The sequence below is a fragment of the Miniopterus schreibersii genome (genome assembly GCF_964146895.1).
Source record: "Miniopterus schreibersii genome assembly, chromosome: 13".
NCBI classification, from domain to species: Eukaryota; Metazoa; Chordata; class Mammalia; order Chiroptera; family Miniopteridae; genus Miniopterus; species Miniopterus schreibersii.
Window position 1 is genome coordinate 50,908,901 of NC_138113.1, and position 18,992 is coordinate 50,927,892.

The following is an 18,992-nucleotide window of genomic DNA, read 5'->3' on the forward strand; positions in this document are numbered from 1 at the left end:
CCATCAACAGAGGAATGACAGAACAAAATGTGGTATGTGCCTACAATGGAATATTACTCAGCTTTTGAAAGGAAGGAAATTCTGACGCATGCTATGCTACATTATGAGTGAACCTTGAAAAAATTGTTTTTTCAAAAGCCTGATATGAAAACACAAATATTGTATGATTCCACCTATATGAGGTACCTAGAGTGGGCAATCCCATAGAGACAGAAAGCAGAACAGTGGTTACCGGGGGGCAGGGGAGAGGTTTTATTGCTTCATGGGAACACAACTGTTTGGGACCACGAAAAAGTTCTGGAGATGGAGAGTGGTGATAGCTGCACAACATTGTGAATGTGCTTAATGCTCCTGAATTGTGTGCTTAAAGATGGTGAAAATGGTAAATTTTATGTTATATATATTTTATTACAATAAAAAAGGCAATACCTGAGGAAATGGAATGTCATAATCCCTGTAGAAACCCGTTCTTTTTCTGTGGGAACTTTCCGTATGTTCGACATCTGAATCAAGGCTGTAGTCTGAACTGTCATCACTAGACGGAGAATTATGCTAAAAGAAGGAAAAGACAAATACGTTACTCTGCAAACAGAAGAACATTTAACTAGTAACTAGATAAGCTTATTTCAGCCATAGGGGCTCACGGACAGAGTACATTATTCTAGCAGGTTCTGAAGTGTTCATTGAAAACTTCCTGCTCCGAGGTCACCGCCACCCCAACTTCTCTAAAATTTTCTGAGGAATTATATTTCCCCTCATCTCTGGGACCTCATGGCAGCATTTTCCCCATCATCCCTTTGGCCCAAGGGCTGCAAACTGGAAATACTAAACCCCTATGATCTAAAGAGGCCTTAGAGGCAAGTTAATCTTAAAGGAAATAGGGTTGGTTTCTCGTCACCAAAAGGGGCCCTAGAACGCGAGTAGAGTGTGAATTAATTTATTTTTACCTGAAATGGCTTTAGAGTTCTTATTCTACTGCATAAGCCCCCTAACACTAAAAGACACCAAAACATTCTGAACTATAAAATAAATCCAACCCGCAAAACGGAACAAAAGCAAAACGGAAACCACCAGTAACTGCTAATGACTGACAAATATCAAGAGTAAGCTTCTTCAAGTATGAGTGCAATTTCTTTAAAAAAGTCACCAAATCTCCTCCAACTAATCAAAACAGGGACCTTCCCCAGTTGAGCATTCTTTAAAGAATTCCTAAAGTTCTTGTCAGTGAGGAACTGGCTCTGTATTTTATCATTATTGCACTCCCAGTATCCAGGCCTAGAACAACTCAGTTAAAATTTGCTGAACTAAGCTGAGCTCTGATGCTTTTACAGTAGAGGATCTGTTTTCCTCTACTACATTCTTAAATCCTTTTTAAGGAAGAAAAACCATTTTCCTCTACTTTGTTCTTCAAATGTCTGGGGTTTAGTTTTGTGGTGCTGCTACTTCTGTTTTTATTGATTTGGTAAGTGATATGAAGAAACCTTTTTACAATTATGCTATGAAATGCTTCAAGCTTAACTGCCTAATTTTTGTTGGTAAGGGTTTGAAATAAATACTGTCCATTTATTTTTTTAAAATATATTGGTTTTGAGAGAGAGGGGAAGAGAGAAGGAGAGAGAGATAGAAACATCTATCTCTTTGGCTAATCCCTTCACCTTTCATCCAGTTCTCCCTCTCCTCCTCCCTTCTGTCAGTCTGTTCCATGTATCCATACCTCTGTTTCTATTTAGTTTATCAGTTTATTTTGTTCATTAGATTCCACATATAAGTTAGATCATATAATATTTGTCTTTCTCTGACTGGCTTACTTCACTTAGCATAATACTTTCCAGACCCATCCATGTTGTCACATAGGGTAAGATTTCCTTCTTTTTTATGGCTGCGTAGTATTCCGTGGTGTAAATGTCCCACAGCTTTTTAATCCACTCATCTACTGGTGGGCACTTAGGCTATTTCCAGATCTTGGCAATTGAAAATAATGCCACTATAAACATAGGGGTGCATATATTCTTTCGAATTGGTGTTTCGGGATTCTTGGGATATATCCCCAGAAGTGGGATTGCTGGGTCAAAGGACAGTCCATTTTTTAATTTTTTGAGGAACCTCCATATTGTTTCCACAGTGGCTGCACCAGTCTGCATTCCCACCAGCAGTGCACTAGGGTTCCCTTTACTGCACATCTTTGCCAACACTTGTTGACTTATTGATGGTAGCCATTCTGGCAGGTGTGAGGTGGTATCTCATTGCGGTTTTAATCTGCATCTCTCTGATGATTAGTGATGTTGAGCATCTTTTCATATGTGTATTGGCCACCTCTTTGGAGAAGGGTCTATTCTGTTCCTTTGCGCATTTTATAATTGTTGTATGGCTATGACCAATGCACTTAATCTCACCAAATAAAATCAAAGTTCTCTGTAGACAGAAGTATATCTTTTTCTTCTCCTTTAATCAATGTATTTATCATAATACTAGCCAATAAATTTTTATGCATTATAGTCAAAGAGTTTATAGACAAATTAACAAATCTCATAGGAAGAAAGTTTAATAAAGTTAACCTGGGGGCAAAGGGGTCTAAGGACTAGCTGCAGTGTCCTGGGAGGAAGAGATACTGATCTAAGCCTTCCTATCTGAGGTTGGATAACCTTCTAGTCTGGAGCATGGAGAAGACCCCTCCCACGGGCAGCCAGTAAGAAAGGCCTGGGTTGCAAGCAAGAAAGAAGCACACTAAACTGGTATAATGTCCTATTATGTTTCTAACAAAAGTAACAAATTTTCTGACAGCAAAATAGATGCTAGAATGTATCCTCTTCATTAGGCTGTGTTATTTGCTTTCTGTGCAAGAATTGCTTTCGCATGCAAAATCAAAAAAATGTGGTATACACTTTCAACCATAGGTAGAATTTGTGGGTTAGGTGAAAATGGATCCTTCTCATTCTCCCAGTAGGGAATTTGTACTTCTTGTCCCTGAAACTTCAGTTCATCTTTGCATACTAGTTTGAGATGCCCCTCTATCATATACTAATTTTCTACAGGCATTCTGTCTATTTCTAAGCTTGTTTCCTGCTCCACTGGTCTGTTTTCCATGCACCAGTATCACATGGCTTTACTGGGGTGTAGTATGTTAGGGTCACACCACATATTCTTCCTTTTGGGGCTTTTCTATCTATTCTTGGGTGGGTAGTTTTAAAGGTAAGTCCATAAATTTATTATTCCTCCTACTCTCAAGAGATGGGGATTTTCCTCTCCCCTTAAGTGTGGGCTAGACTTAGAAACTCATTTCTAGCAAACAGAATGTCAGAAGTGACAGCATATTACCTCTGAGATCAGGTTATAAAAAGACTGTAGCTGTCATCATGGGGGCTCTGTTGCTCTCTCTGTCAGTTCACTTGCTTGGGAGAAAGCCAGCTAACACCATGAAGACACAGAGACAGCTTGCAGAGGGTGGTGCACATGGTGAGGAATCTTGAGAGTGAACTTGAAAGAGTATCCTGCTGCCCTCGAGCCTGGAGATTGCAGCCTTGGGAGAAACGCTGAGCCAGAACCACCTAATTAAGTCTCATGCACATTCCTGACCCACAGCAACAGGGAGATAAGTTTTTGCTGCTTTAAGTTTCTAAATTGAGGTAATAGGTTGTGCAGCAGCAGTTACTAACACGGGCTGTGATGTCCAGGAAGGCTGAGCTGCCATAACAAACATCTAAAAGGTAGCAGTCGTTTGGGAACCAGGTAGTGGATGGAAACTGGGAGGACTTAAAGCAGCATTAATTAGTAAAAGCCTGAATTGCCTTGAATTGTTAGCAAATTTTTAGATTTTGAGGCAACTTAAAGGAAAGTGAGAGATATCTTACTAAAATTAGAAGGAGAGCTTTGTTATGTAGTGACAGAAAATTTGGCAGCAATGTTACATTCAGAAACATGAAAAGCAGAAAATGTGTCTAATGAATTAGGTGATCTCGTTCAGATTTTGAAGCAAAATGTTGAAAGTACCCATCTATGAGGGAAGATAAATTAAAGGAAGGACTTTTAAAAAGGAGCCAGGGCCCCGGCCAGTGTGGCTCAGTTGTTAGAGGTTCAGCCCGAGCACTAAAGGGTCTCAGGTTCCATTTCAGGTCAAGGGCATGTACCTGGGTTGCAAGTTTGATCCCTGGCCCCAGTCGAGGCCCATGAAGGAGGCAACCAATCGACGTGTCTCTCGCACACTGGTATTTCTCTCCCTCTCTCTCTGCCCCTGCCCCCCTCAACTCCCTTCCACTCTCTCTAAAGTCAATGGAAAAAATATCCTCTGGTGAGGATTAAGAAATTAAAACAAAACAAAACAAAAAACGAGCCAGGACTTGATGGTTTTTAAAGTTCTTACCCTCAGAAATCTAGTTTGGCCAATGATTCATTTATATTGTTGATTTTTTTTTTTTTTAAAAAGACTTGTTTTTCATTCCAATTTGTTAAGTTCTACTCGTAACTTTATTATGTCCTTCCTTTTACTTATTTTGTCTTGCTTTGCTGTTTTCTTGTTTTTAATACTATAATTCTATAATTTTTTTCTGGTAATTGCGTTAGCTATACTCCAATAATACTTATATGTCAAGGTTTTATCATCATTACTTTCATGAAATTCTGCAGTTTTAATGTTTCCCCAGTGTTCTATAGGAAATTTATAGCCAATATTCAAATTAAAAAGCTGAAGGGCATTTTTGTTTCTTGACTTTGTTACCAGTGTCTAGTTTTACTGCATTGTGGTTTAATAGTGCTCTTTGTACTATTTCTACTCTACCAAATTAATTGGAGTTTTCTTTGTGGCCTATGATATGGTTTGTTTTCATGAATATTCCAAGTGCACTTGAGAGGAAGATGTATTCTCAGGGTTTTGAGCTTACTATATATTTACAATATCTCTTTAATATCCTTACCATCTTTTAATCTAGCCAGTTGATCTTTTGGGGTTAAGAAAGGGATACTGTGTATCTCCTGTGATTAGACTGTTTCTATTTCTTCTCATAGCTCCTATAGTTCCTGCTTTATAAAAGTTGATGTTCAGGGCACATAAAATATTAGTATCTTCACTGTGAGTTGCAACCCTTACTATTATAAGATGTCCCTCTTTGTTTCTTTCACTGCCTTTTTGACCTAAATGTGACTTTTTCAGGTATCAACATTATGACTTCTACCTTCTCTTTCTTTGCCTTTGCGTGGTTTAGCTTAACCCATTGTTTAATCTTTCTCTTGTGCATAGCTTAGTTAGATTTTGCATTGTTGAGGGAGATATTCTTGGTATTTAGAAAGATTTGTGTTTTTGTTTCAATTATTTCTCTCACACTGTCGTTTTCCACTAACCCGAGTCCCTGTCCCTTCTTTGCATACTGTTTGTTTCCTAACAGAACCAATACTGAAATTAGGCAGTAACCCCTTCTTCTAGGGGTTCTCTCTTTCATCCCCAGGATAATAATTTGAAGAATATCCTTTTATTCTCAGCTAATGTCGATAAGGCAATCAGTAAGCTTATCCTGCTTACCATGTACTCTCCTGCTTTTCCTGACATTGTTACAGTTGTCATGTTCTGATACACAGGACTCTGACCTGGGAAAGAGGCTGGCTTGATGAGTATTAGGAGTTCATCAGGCCCAGACCATGCCAGCACCATCCAATTTCCCGTGGTCTTCTGACACTCACATGTGAAATGAGATTACAAAAGCCCCTCTCAGCTTCCTTGCTGTTCCCAGTTTGGCCCACGGGCTTTCCATGTTCACTGGGGACTCCACCATTTGAGAGCAACACCTGCTGGCGTCTGTTTTCTGGAAGTTCCTTTTACCTTCCCTCTGCTTCATTACACAGTTGTTTGTGGTTTAGTCTTATCCATTTGTATTTTTAACGTTTGTGGGGATAACTTGTTACTTCATTTTTTTGTAGATGTTGGCAATGACTTTTCGATTTTGCTATCCTAATTGCTTTGCTTTTATGGGGAAAATTAAGGGAGTTTTAAAAACTACCCAACCACTCAGCCAGATTCTCTGTCAGCACAGGTTTCCCTTCTTCTCCGCCCCAACTCACACTGTCTCCTCAGCACGCTACTGTTTTCTTCATAGCATTTATTTTTCACTGGTTTACAGCCTCCCCCCTTCCCTTTTCAACATAATCTCTGTAAGAACAGACCTCTTCACTTATTACTATCACCCCCAGCACACAGCACAGAGACTTCCACAGCAAGCACGTGTAAATAAATCAATAAAAGGATGGGCAATGCCAGTTCTGTTAATCTGTATCTGCAGACAATGAGACTTTCATTCCTTTAGCTTCAGCATCCTACAAACTCCCATCAACTAAAAAGATTTATTTTAATTTTCACTAAAAGCTACCTTATTTTTTAAATCTTTAAGATAACTTATATAATATTCATGTTCAAAAAAATGTATTAATCACATAAATAAAAAGATATAGTCCACGTTTTGTAAGAAAACAGGCAAGGCCTTACACTTTCTCATTTTCAGTGTATCTCACGGAGATTTACCAGAAGAGAAAGGGGCTCCAACTGACCTTGTGCTTCTCGCGCTTCCTCCTTTTGGATTTCTTCTTCTCTCTCTCCTTCTTGTGTTTCTTCCGTGATTTCCTGTAGGCTTTCTCATTTTTCTGCTTCTCATCCTCTTTGGCTTCCTGTTCTTGTGTTTCTTCAAATCCCGCGTCATCTATTTCACCATCTTCTAGCTCGCCATCTTCTCTGTGGAGGACAGTGACAACTTTAGTTTTCAAAGGTCAATTCTAAAACAAATCGTACAGGAACAGTCCCCAAGGGAAAAAAGCAGGTGCCGAGGATTTAAGTTACATTCACTTAGATTGGGGTTGGCAAACTTTTTCTGTAAATGGCCAGGTAGTAAGTATTTTAAATTTGCAAGCCTTGTATGGTTTCTGTTGCAAATTCTTCTTTTTCCAAATAACCCTTCAAAAATGTAAGAACCAGTCTCAGCAGCCAAAGTCCGCCAACCTCTGATTTAGATTAAGATCACCAATTCTCACAAAATAAATTAATAAATGCAGTACCATTCTAAAGTATTGCAGTAGTTACCATCCACTAAAATACCTTTTAAAAACGTGAAACTAAAATACCTTAGGAAGAAAACACTCTAATTTCAGGAAGGGATTCTTAACTTAGGGATCTTACACAGCTATAAGTAGTTTTAAATAAAAGCAATCTATATTATTCTCACCATCAGAATAAACTTCAACAAGCAAATCTCAACAGGGAGATGAGTAACAAAACCTTAGCCACAAACGCAGAACAGTAAATTCCCCAACTTGATCTGTAAAAAATATTCATAGTAAAACCATAAATCTAATCCTACTTTCCAAATACCGGTACCTTCGCTATTGTGGAGGATGGGTCCTAGAAACGAACCTGTGTATCGATTATGATTTTCATAATTATAGAAGCCAAAATGTTCATTAATAGTATTTTAAGTGCAAATTAGCCAACTGATATACGTGGGAAGATAGATAAAATAATTTTAACATTTAATTCTGCTTCCATACAGTTTGAAAGAAACTACTACAAACAGATGTTAGTGCAGAAGACAGATGTCTTTGTGTGACTGGAAGCAGATGAGAAGCACCCAAACTACGGTGTGTGCATTTAAAAGATATTTTAAAATTACTAGAAATGTGTGATTTCTAAAATACAAAACTGATGATGTCCCTCTCCCGCTGAAGCTCTTCAGTGAGGATGTGCTGTCTCAGAGCTTCGCTGGGGATGGAGGCGGTGGTCACGAGGTCAGCCACGAGCGGAACTGCTGGGTAGTGGGAACTGGGATGTGAGCATGAGGTTTAAGTCCATTAGTCTCACTTTACGGTTGAAGTTTTCCATGATAAAAAGGTGTTATCAATGGCCTGAGGAAGATGTCAGAATTCGACATTGCCTGAAGGCCCTTTATCATCAAGTCCCTGTGCACCCGGCTACTTTCAAGTTTCCTCACGCGCCGAGCCTGAGACACTGCCTTAGACTCTCACCGCCCTGCTCCTCTCCACACCCACCCCTCACTCCTTCGCCTGGCTAATGCCAGTTCTCCTTTGGGAACCAGTTTAGATGTCAGTTCCTCCAAGATGCCTCCACTGACTACCCAGGTCTAGGCAGATGCTCTATCCTAAATACCCCCTAATTATTCTCATTTCTGTACCACTGCAGTCTACAAATGATGTTTGAATGAGCTGTCACTGGTTGGTGGAAGCAGGGCATGTGAGTGTCTTCCACAGCTGTATCTCTACCTCCTAGCACGGTGCACTGCTGTTTAGTGAATGACCAAATGTGTAACAGCCATAACCCTTGCCATTATAGAACAGGCCCATGATTTCACCCCAAACTTACTGTGAAATCAATGTCATTTCCCCCCCATTTCTTTTGTAGAATCAAAAAGGTATATATCCATTCAGGTGAACTTAAAAATTTCTTTTGAAGGCTTAGCATTCTGGATGTTTCAATAAAAAAGTTCTGAACTTTTAAAATATCATAAAACCTTATGGCCCAAGAAAAATGAGCACCTATACTCACCAAAAGACGTGTATGAGGATGCTCTTAGCAACTTTAGGTATAATGATGAAAAATTATAAACATCCTAAATATTCATGAACAGGTGAACAGCTACATAAATTGTGCCTTACTTATAAAACACGATACTATAATGCAAAAAAATTAACTACTGCTATACACAATATGAGTGAATAATTACCAGCAGAAACCAGACACAAGAGACTCATTTGATGCCATTCAGATGCACCATGAATCCATGTTTACGTAAGTCAGAGTAGTGATGACCTCCTGGAAGGCTGTAACCGACAAACACCAGGTGCTAAGGGCCCTTCTCTGTATCACCTGTGTGATGATTACCATATACACATATACATGTGCGCTATTTCATCAAGTTGTACATTTAAGAAGTGTGTGCTTGCCCTAGCCGGGCAGCTCAGTTGGTTAGAGCACCATCCCAGTAAGCCAAGGATGGGGGTTCGATCCCCGACCCCCGATCCCCAGTCAGGGCACATACAAGAAGCAACCAATGGGCACAAAGATGGGTGGAAGAACAAACTGATGTTTCTCTAAAATCAATAAAAATTTTAAAAACAGAATTGTGTGCTTTACTGTCTATATTTACGCCATAAAATTTAAAATACAAGTAACAACTGCCCAGCTGGTGTGGCTCAGTGGTTGAGTGTTGACCCATGAACCAGGAGATCACGGTTTGATTCCTGGTCAAGCCACATTTCTGGGTTGCGAGCTTGATCCCTAGTGGGGGGCATGCAGGAGGAAGCCAAACCATGGTGTTTCTCATAGACATTTCTCTCTATTGCTCTCCCTTCCTCTCTCTGAAATCAATTAAAAACATAAAAAACATAAAATACAAACAACAACAGAAAGTCCTATGGGTGGTCATCATCTCCCCCCATTTGGGCTCCTTAAAGCATTTTTATACCTTAAAACCACTAATTCATATTCAGCATTTTGGACTGGAGCTATTTAAATACATAAAGTACTCAAGCAGAAAATGCTGCATAGAATTTAAGTGCTCCTACTTTACAAAAATTATTTTACTGTGAAATATCAGACATTTGTACTTGTTATAAGACATAAAACACTGAAAACTTTTACTCTTCTTTCTTCTCCCTTAGCCTACTTATCATTTCTGTATTCCTACAACAAACTTAAACTTGTGATTTTATGCTTGGTTACAAAAAATAGGATAGAACAAGGAAATAAAGAACAATGATCAACACTATGAAATGCTTCCAAATGTGTTTTTAAAAAATCAGCTTTGGGCACCTACGGAAAGCATGTGCAGCGTAATGGAAAGAGGAGACTTAATGGGAGCAAAGCTGGATTCTAATTCTAGCTCTGTCACCAGAATAAAATAAAGTTTCCTTAACTGACATCTACTGATCTATCAGACACTAATCTAGCTCTATGAAAAAATCAAAAATAGGAAACATAACAAAAATAACCAAGGGTGCTTGCATTCTCTAGAGTTTGAATTAGCTCAACACTATCACGAAAGCTGTTTTGTTTACTAAATCCAAGGTAATTTTTTAAATAAATCAAGTAATTCCTTTTTGTTTTTACAACTGTATGTGGCTCTTCTAGTCTTCATTTCCTGAATCAACATGCTTACTCATATCTGTCCCATCAAATCCTAACTTGCATATACAAATAACACCTATATGTAGCACATAATTGCTCAATTACAGATTCTTTCTTTCCCATGCTTTCAGGAGGCCATGCTTCTCTGGGAGTGTCCCAATCGTTTGGGGATTATCCCAAATGGGATCCCAAATGCCAGCCTCAAAATTTTCAATATATACATATGTACATATATGTACATATACGCACATATATGTATACACACACATATATATACACACATACACATATCACCTGGTGTACATAATGGATATATCAGTAACATATTAATTAAACATCTAAATTCAAGCAATGTAGCCTCCTGATGAACTTCCCAGTATAAATTTGGTGCAGAGTACACCATGAAGTTATAAAAGACCTCTGAACAAAGAAAAGGAGTCCTGAGAGGGAGATTTATGCTTTTATTTACACACATATTCAGGAAATAAAAAAGATTAAGAACAAATGAGCTACACATACATTCAACTAAAGACCTTGAAAATGGGCAAAACCAAAATAACAACAAGAATAAAAAATAAATAATAAATATAAGGGCAGAAATTAACAAAATAAAGATAAAAAACAAGAGAGAATGTAAATAAAACTTCAGGATACTCTTTAGAGGCAGAACCATCCCCCAGTCACTACCGTACCAGTTGGTCTCAGTAGTCCCGCCGTCATTCTAATACAGATACGAACAACAGAAAATGTAAACGATTCCATTTTAGCTGCTCCTTTAAAAGGACAAGTTAACTTTGCTCTTTTCCCCACAAAGGTCAAATACTGAGTGGAACAGAACCTTTAAAAACCTTGGGCCCATCAAATAATTTAAACAATTTAAATAATTTAAATTTGACTTTAACAAATAATTTAAAAACAACGCTCAACAATTTTTAGTCTACATTTTTAATTATCTACTTCTTCCACTATTTGTCTTTGATTCCAGATGTGTTCATAATAAAATAATTCTATAGCAAAACATCTCAATCCAAAATTTGCAGAAAAAAAATAAAATCTAGTGTGATGATAAATTATTGAGCACTGCCAGGCATGTTGGATCCATTTATTTCATCATCACGTGAACTCTATGAAATATTATCTCCAGGAAGGAGGCAAAGAAAGGAGACAAAGAGCTTAACTGTCAGATGGCAAAGCTAGAATCCAAACTGCAGGCACTGATTCCCAGACCCATCATCTTAACCATGTTGCTATAATAGCTGTACACATTTGCTCTCAGAAGAACTTGCAGATGGCCAAAACACTTCACAGCAGCTTACGTAAAGATTAAGAACCTCACCAATTGGTAGGCAGAATATGGGGGTGTTTACAGTAAAATTATTTCCGTATTTTCATGTCTACAGTTTTTCATAATAAATACTAGGAAAAGGAGACTTTATCGATGCACCATTTAGGTTGTATTTTTAGAGATGATACAAAGAACTATACAAGTCTGAAAGTTGCATTTCTAACGTGCAAAAGTAAATGTGAGTTACTTCAATTCCACAGGAGTTATTTTAATGACTGTCAGAAAATAGCAGCCACCAGGCTAGACCCGTTAGACTGATAATATAGAACCTGGAGTTTTGAGATACAGGGTTTTCTTTTTTATTTAACAGTATTTTTGAAGTGCTCAAAGGAAATCAGTCAAAAAAACTTTAGTCAAAATTTTTATTATACATATATATTTTTTAAAGAGGTAAAAAGACTTAAATCATGCAGAGATGAAAAGTGGGTCTCCCTATTTCATTTCAGAATCTCAGACAAATTGATAGAGTGGTTCAGGGTAGGTAACAGCCTATTAGGTGAAAGCCTCCACATCAAAGTCAGTAGAGGGAAAGAAGAGAGGAATGCTGGAAGAAATGAAAATTGTTATTACTAAGATTTGCCATTTAATTAAAACAAAAACGGGTTAAGTACCAACATTCAGATAAGAGAGTGAAATACTGAGGCTGCCACAATAGCAATTTTCACCTAAAGTGAAAGAAGACTCAAACCAAACAACAACAAAAACAAACAAACAAAAACTCTCTTATTTAATGAGGGCTCAGGTTCTGGCAAAGTGAAGTGACTTGCAACTAGAAATTAAAGTAGGAATGTTAACCAAGAACACTAACCGACGACAATAAATTTCTTAAAAGGACTAATTAATGCTTTAAATTCATAGCATGTTAAAACTGAATACTTAAAACATTCAGAGGAGGAGGGAAGCTCTAGAGCTGGGAAGATCTGGGTTCAAGTCCTGCTTCCAGTCTTACACTACCCTGTACTTGATCAAATTCACAAGTTCTTATATGAACTTGAACAAATTATCTCACACCCAATACTATTTCCTCATCTACAAAATGGGATTAACCAATTTATCATTGCAGAGTTAAGGACTGAGATAAAGTTAGGTAATCACTTAGCGACTGTACCTAGCAGACAGCCCTCAACTAAAGTTTCCTTTCCTCTTGTGATTTACTTGAAATAGATGCATTTGAATAAAATGGGTGGGCTAGGCTACAGGTACTGTCGTTGAAATTGAGGAAGGTTATAAATCCAACAGGCATGGATTCTAACGGGAAATTTCCCACATTTTCCTCCAGATAATAAATAACAATGAAAAATGATCCAAAACCAGGAAAAGCAGGAAGCCAGCCGGAGAGCACCACGTATGAAGTCTGTTGAAGTCTGTTTGAGGGCATTTCTGCTTTTCCTATTAAGCGACATGTAACGACGACATGTATGAAAGCTCCCATATTTCCAGTCTCCTTAATGCAACAAAACACGAGATGGCATGTAATACGTAGTGTTCAAAGTAACTATGGTGACAACAGATATTCATGATTCAAAATAACTTAGAAAATGATAAATCAGTAACTGTCCACTTAGTAAGACAGGAAGACACCCACATATTTACAAAGAGTTCCTTTGAAAACATGTACAGTAAAATTGGTTTCTGATAAAATGTTATTAATTCCCCAACCCCATTCAATGCCAGAAGAAAAAAAAAGGATTTTAAAATATATCCTTAAACTTGTACACTTGGCATTATGAAGGAAAAGCATTCCATTCCTCAAACATTTTTTTATGCCATAAGCAGAGACTATTACATGACAAACAAAACTGTGAATTCGCTTGCCATAGTTTGTTGTTTTTTGAGGCTACATTTTAAAAATTATTCTTTTTATATTTCATATACTATCTGGGATATCTCACTGAGCTAATTCACTTACTTTCATTCCCTTTCAGTTCATCCTCTTGATTTAGGGTCTTCAGTATAGACTGGAGAAGCTAGAAATGCAACAGAAACAAATCCCAGCAAATAAAAACCCCTTAGAATTTGAAAGCCAGAATGCAATCTTCTAGGTGTCACGATGTCAAACAAAAGTTGAAAAAGTCTTGTTGGACAAATCTACAATCAGCCAAGTGAAATAACCTCTGACCCAGTATCCAAAAAGGACACCGGTCTGTAAGTGTCCAACTTCCCAAATTAACTGATACCAGATTAACTATAATATGAGGTACTGGGGCTTCAGGATTTGGGGAGTGTTATGGGAGTAATTTTTTTTTAAAGATGTTCCAAAATTAGGCTTTGGCTTAAGTATCCAGCTCAAGTATGTTTCTCCATTGTGCCCTGGCTGACTTCAAGTCACTTCTGGTGTCCCTGAATGGGACATAATCCAGGATTGCACATTAGGCCAATATTATCCAATCAGTGTAACAAAGGTATATATAAGAAAGCCATGTCATTTGAATTTACTGTTACTACCTGCATATTCATTTTCTAAGTTAAGATGTTTTAGGTACAACTTAGAGACTTTCCTTATGCGCTGTATAAACTGACATCTTACCAGTTAAAGTATAAATGTACACTGATGTAAGAGAAAAAGGTTGCAATTAATGATGATTATGAGCTATTTTACGGCCCTGGCCCATGTGGCTCAGTTGATTGAGCTTCATCTGGTGCACCAAAAGGTAGCTGGTTAGATTCCCATTCAGGTCACATACCCAGGTTGCAGGTTCGATCCCAGGTCGGGGTGCACATGGGAGGCAACAGATCAATGTATGTCTCTCACATAGATGTTCCTCTCTCTCTAAAATCAACACATATTTTTTTAAAAAGAGCTATTCTATGAAGAATATAAATAATTTTCAAATAAAAAATAAAAAATAGAGTAATAATACTGATAGCTGATGACATCAGGAAAAATATTGTATCCTTTTTAAGCTGATAAGTGAATAAAAATTTAAATGAAATATACAAAGCAAAATAATATAAATTTTTGTCATGATTCTTTAATTATTTGGCATACCAACATTCATAACATTTAACAAAATAACTTCTAAAAATGATGTTTAATTTTTAATTATTTAATTCCATAAATCTTTCCAGAAAAAATCCTACTTGGAAATTCATATCTTTTGTGTATGAATTTAAAACAGAATGTTAACTTTGTTACCTCTCATTTTCATGAGAAAAAACTCTAAAGTTATGTGCAACATAATCAATCATCTTTGCTCAAGATTTTATAAATACATAAAAGAGAAAGTGTTAGTGAAAAAAAAGTTCCCCCAACTATCTTATATTCCACCAAGCTTAGTTGAAAGTGGCCCTCCATTTAGTACCTATCATGTGCACTACAGCAATCACAGGAGCAACCTAGCAATAGGCAGTGCTGAAAATTGTTACTGTGCTGTCATGTCCTATTTTTAAAATTAGACCACTAAAATTTCTAATAATAAATTATAACAATTTGAAGAATATTTAAGGTTTATTCACATATTCCAGAAGTCTAATATATGATAATACTAGCTGCAGCCCCAGATTTGGTCAAATGCTAGTTTTCACACCTGGACATTTCACATTAAAAAAAAAAAAGTGTATTTGATGCAATATACATATAGGGTGTCCACAAAAAATGTATACACACTTTGAATGATTTAGTGTTTATTAGTCAGTGTTTATTAACATACAGTTCATTTTCAAAATTTAAAAGAATCTACAAAAATGAGTTATTTTTTTTGTCAATGCCTGTTTTCAAACTGATGACCATTCTGGTCCAGGCACTACTTACTAATAACACCAAGCAGTGGAATCGAAAACTTCAAGAATCCTTTTGTTTGGTACTTGTGAGCCCTCAATTCATCAACTGTTGCTGGTTTTGTACTGTAAACTTTATCTTTTATATATCCCCATTAAAAAAGTCTAGTGGATAAATTTTCTTTGTTCAAAGCTTAGTCTGGCTTCACTCATTATTTCAAATCAGTTAAACCTTAAAAGGAGTGAAAATTGAGTTATCAGCTGTTAAAATGTGTATACATTTGGGGAGGGGAACATCCTGTGTCCCAAAAAGATGCATACACATTTTGAATAACTATAAAGGCAGTGTTTGTACTTCAACTGCGTTTTCAAACTTCCAGTAGCATTTAAGGATGAATTTCCTTTGCTCAAAGCTTAGTCTGGCTGAAAAGAAACATTAATTGAGCTATCAGCTGTTAAAGTGTTTATATATGTTTTTGGGACACCCTGTATTTATACAGTCAAAAGAAGTAGGTATTTCTTACTTAAATGAATTATTCACTTTCATTTTCATTTGCTTACCCAAACTATAATTTTTAAACAGACTCCTATGTTTTCCAAGAGTATAGAAATCAACCCACAACTTCCTTTATAGGCTAAAGGGTAGAAGTTATAAAGAACTCAACCCCACACAAGTCCCAGTGATCTAACATTTTATTGTCAATTGCCAGTAAGCAAGGAAAATACAAGCAAACGAGGAGTCAGTTCTTCTAATTGCTGTGCATTTTCAATGAATTCCCTTAACAAGTTGAAACATTTTTATAGCTAAAAATTTGCAGATCTAAGTTAAATTTATTCCATAGTCTCTTGAATTATAAGGTGAAAAATTAATTAATATTCTTTATAATTTCAATTTTTAATGTTTTAGATTCATAAAAACGCTGTCATATAAATTTATAATGACTAGGATGAAATTACCTGTGATCAAGTAATACCTCAAAAAAACCCAAAAAACAAAACCCTTTTCAGTGTCCAAAACCCAAACCAGCATCTAATACCAGATTTACTATCATTATGAGGCAATGGAAGCAACGGAGAGTACTGAAACCAAATGCAACAGACTGACTGTAATTCTCACTCAGCTGTTCAGTCACTCTGGACAAGTTATATACCTTCTGAATCTGTTTCCTAAACTATAAAATTAAGATATTAATATTTATTCCATCATATGGACCAAATGAACTAAAGTATGTGAATTACCAGCAGCAATATATGTAAAATACTGAGTATCATGAGTTCTAAACCTAGGTTCTTTATTTTTCTACCACTTTTATATGATACATTGTTATTGATTTTCATAATGGTTATATGTATTATTTTAATGATAATTAATTTAGGACTCCTTTTTAAAACTCCTTGGAATTTACTTTGGTAATTTATTTGCCACTCAAGAATAGGCTATGATTTATGAAAGTTTAAGTATTAAAACAGTTCATTTAAAGTGTTAAGCTATGAACTCACATTATAAACAAAGCAAAGCAAATATGTGTGTGTGTGTGTGTGTGTGTGTATAATTTTACAATAGAGAAAGGTTGCTTTTTGTCAAGAGTAATAATAATCTGTTGAAATTGCTTTTGTCAAGGTCAACCAATGACTACTGTCTTGGTTAGTACATCGCATTGGCAGTCAAGTATACCTTCCAGGACCCAAACACCTCAAAAAAGATTGAAAATAAGAATGCCCTCAGGCCCTGGCCAGTGTGCCACAAAAGGTTGCTGGTACGATATCCAGTCAGGGCACATGTCTGGGTTATGGGCTCGATCCCATAACAGGGGGTATGCAGGAGCCAGCTGACTGATGCTCTCCTCTTCCTTCCTCTCTTTCTAAGAGTCAATAAAAATGTTTTGTTTTGCTTTTAAAAGAATGCCCTCAGAAAGTTCAACCATAAAACCAAAACAAAATGAACCAGAACGAAGATTAGGATGTCAGACATGCAGGACCAAGTAAAAGATAGATTAACTAAATTCAAGATATTAATATGGAATGAAAAGAAACTTATTAGAAAGGAGGGTTGGTTAGTAATGAAAGTGATGGAAAAGAAAACATGGAGAGACAAATGTGGTCAGTGCCCATGGAAGCACTGCTCAGGAGAGAGGATAACCTATAAGGCAGATGGGTACAAGAATCTACTTGGCAGATACATTATGGAGATGGAAATATCACTTTATCTGAGCCTGATGCCATTTAAAATTATAGTCATTTATAATCAACTGCCTTGTTCTAATCCCATGCTCTTGTTTATTAGGCAACTTTTAATAAGTTTTCCAAATACCATTCTACATGAAGACAATATACTCCCTGATATAAACATCTAATCCTCATTTTACTGATGAAATTGGCATTCTGATATACACACACACTCTCCTGTGATGGGGTTGTCTATCCTCCAATAAAAATTTGAGCTCTGGAGTCAGATTTGAGTTCCCACTGATTCACTCTGTGACCCTGGGAAATTTATCGATCTCTTAATTTGTAAAGATGGGAAATACTTCTTAGGGTTGTGAAGATTAAATAATTTGTAAAGATGGGAAATACTTCTTAGGGTTGTGAAGATTAAATAATTTGTTTCTTCATTTGTAAAGATGGGAAATACTTCTTAGGGTTGTGAAGATTAAATAATTTGTTTCTTCATTTGTAAAGATGGGAAATACTTCTTAGGGTTGTGAAGATTAAATAATTCATGTAAAGTACTTAGAACCCATCATATAGAAAGTACCAAATAAATGTTAGCCATTGTTATTATTTTTGAGCATGAATTAACATCCCAAAGTCTGATCAGCTCTGAGAATCATGTTTCTGAATCTGAAAAACTAAAGCAGGGCCACTGTGTTGTACAACTCCAGCGGGCACCTACGAACAAAAGAATATGCTGCAGCCCAGCTGACATGGCTCAGTGGTGGAGTGTCGAACCGTGGACTAGGAGGTCCACAGTTTCACAGTTTGGCAGTTTGATTCTGTCAGGGTACATTTCCGGGTTGCATGCTCGATCCCCAGTGGTGAGCATGTAGGAGGCAGCTGATCAATGACTCTCTCAGCACTGATGTTTCTCTCTCTCTCTCCTCCCTTCCTCTCTCTGAAATCAATTAAAAAACAAACAAAAATCTTCCAACTCCATTTAAAAAAAAAGAATGTGCTGCAGCCTTAGAGTGGAGGCTTGACCTGGTGAATTCAAAGTCACCACCTCTGTGAGGTTTTTTGGTAGCCAGATTGCCATTCTGTCCAGGTGAAAACGTAACTTCACTGTGTAAGGGGTCAAAAACTCAAATTCCTAAATGATCAGGCGGGTCACTTAATGAGTGAAGCAGACTTTGCTTGGGTGCCGAGTTTGCAGAGAAAGTATGAGTGACAGTACTGTGGAGGTTGGAGGACACAAGTCAAGCCTGATAGCACTCAAACACAAATATTTTGAAACATCCTGTCAGGCTAACAAAAATGTGGGCAGATTTTAAGCCTGAAGTCCACCTGTTTGCAAATCCTGCAGCACTTTCATTCAAATTTTTAAATGTCCTTATTTAGTATACTTACTTCCTTTACCTACTCTGTGATCATCCCTTCCTTGAAATTTTCTCCTTCCATTGCTTCTAGAAAAACTTGTCTTCTTGTCTATTCTACATACCTGAGTGATCTCATCATTTCAACTAACATGTCTGCTGAAAACTCCCAGATCTTTACCTCCAGTTTTATAAACTCTAAGAAATATCTCACAAATTTTGCCTTCTGTCTGCTTTCTCACTGCAAATGCTGTTGACCAGGAGCTCATGACCCAATTTCTAACTTTTA

The 18,992-nt window shown here is 36.9% G+C and overlaps 1 protein-coding gene across 1 annotated transcript in view; it reads right to left on the bottom strand.

Moving 5' to 3' along the window:
- The window catches only part of ZC3H6 (zinc finger CCCH-type containing 6), a 48,437-nt gene that overhangs the window by 23,407 nt on the left and 6,038 nt on the right, over positions 1–18,992 (bottom strand). Inside the window, exons 2-3 of the mRNA XM_081157184.1 lie at positions 6,529–6,709; positions 430–552 (exon numbers count right to left, since the gene is read on the bottom strand). Of these exons, the coding sequence (XP_081013310.1) occupies positions 430–552; positions 6,529–6,709 (304 nt within the window). The remainder of the gene's footprint in view (positions 1–429; positions 553–6,528; positions 6,710–18,992) is intronic.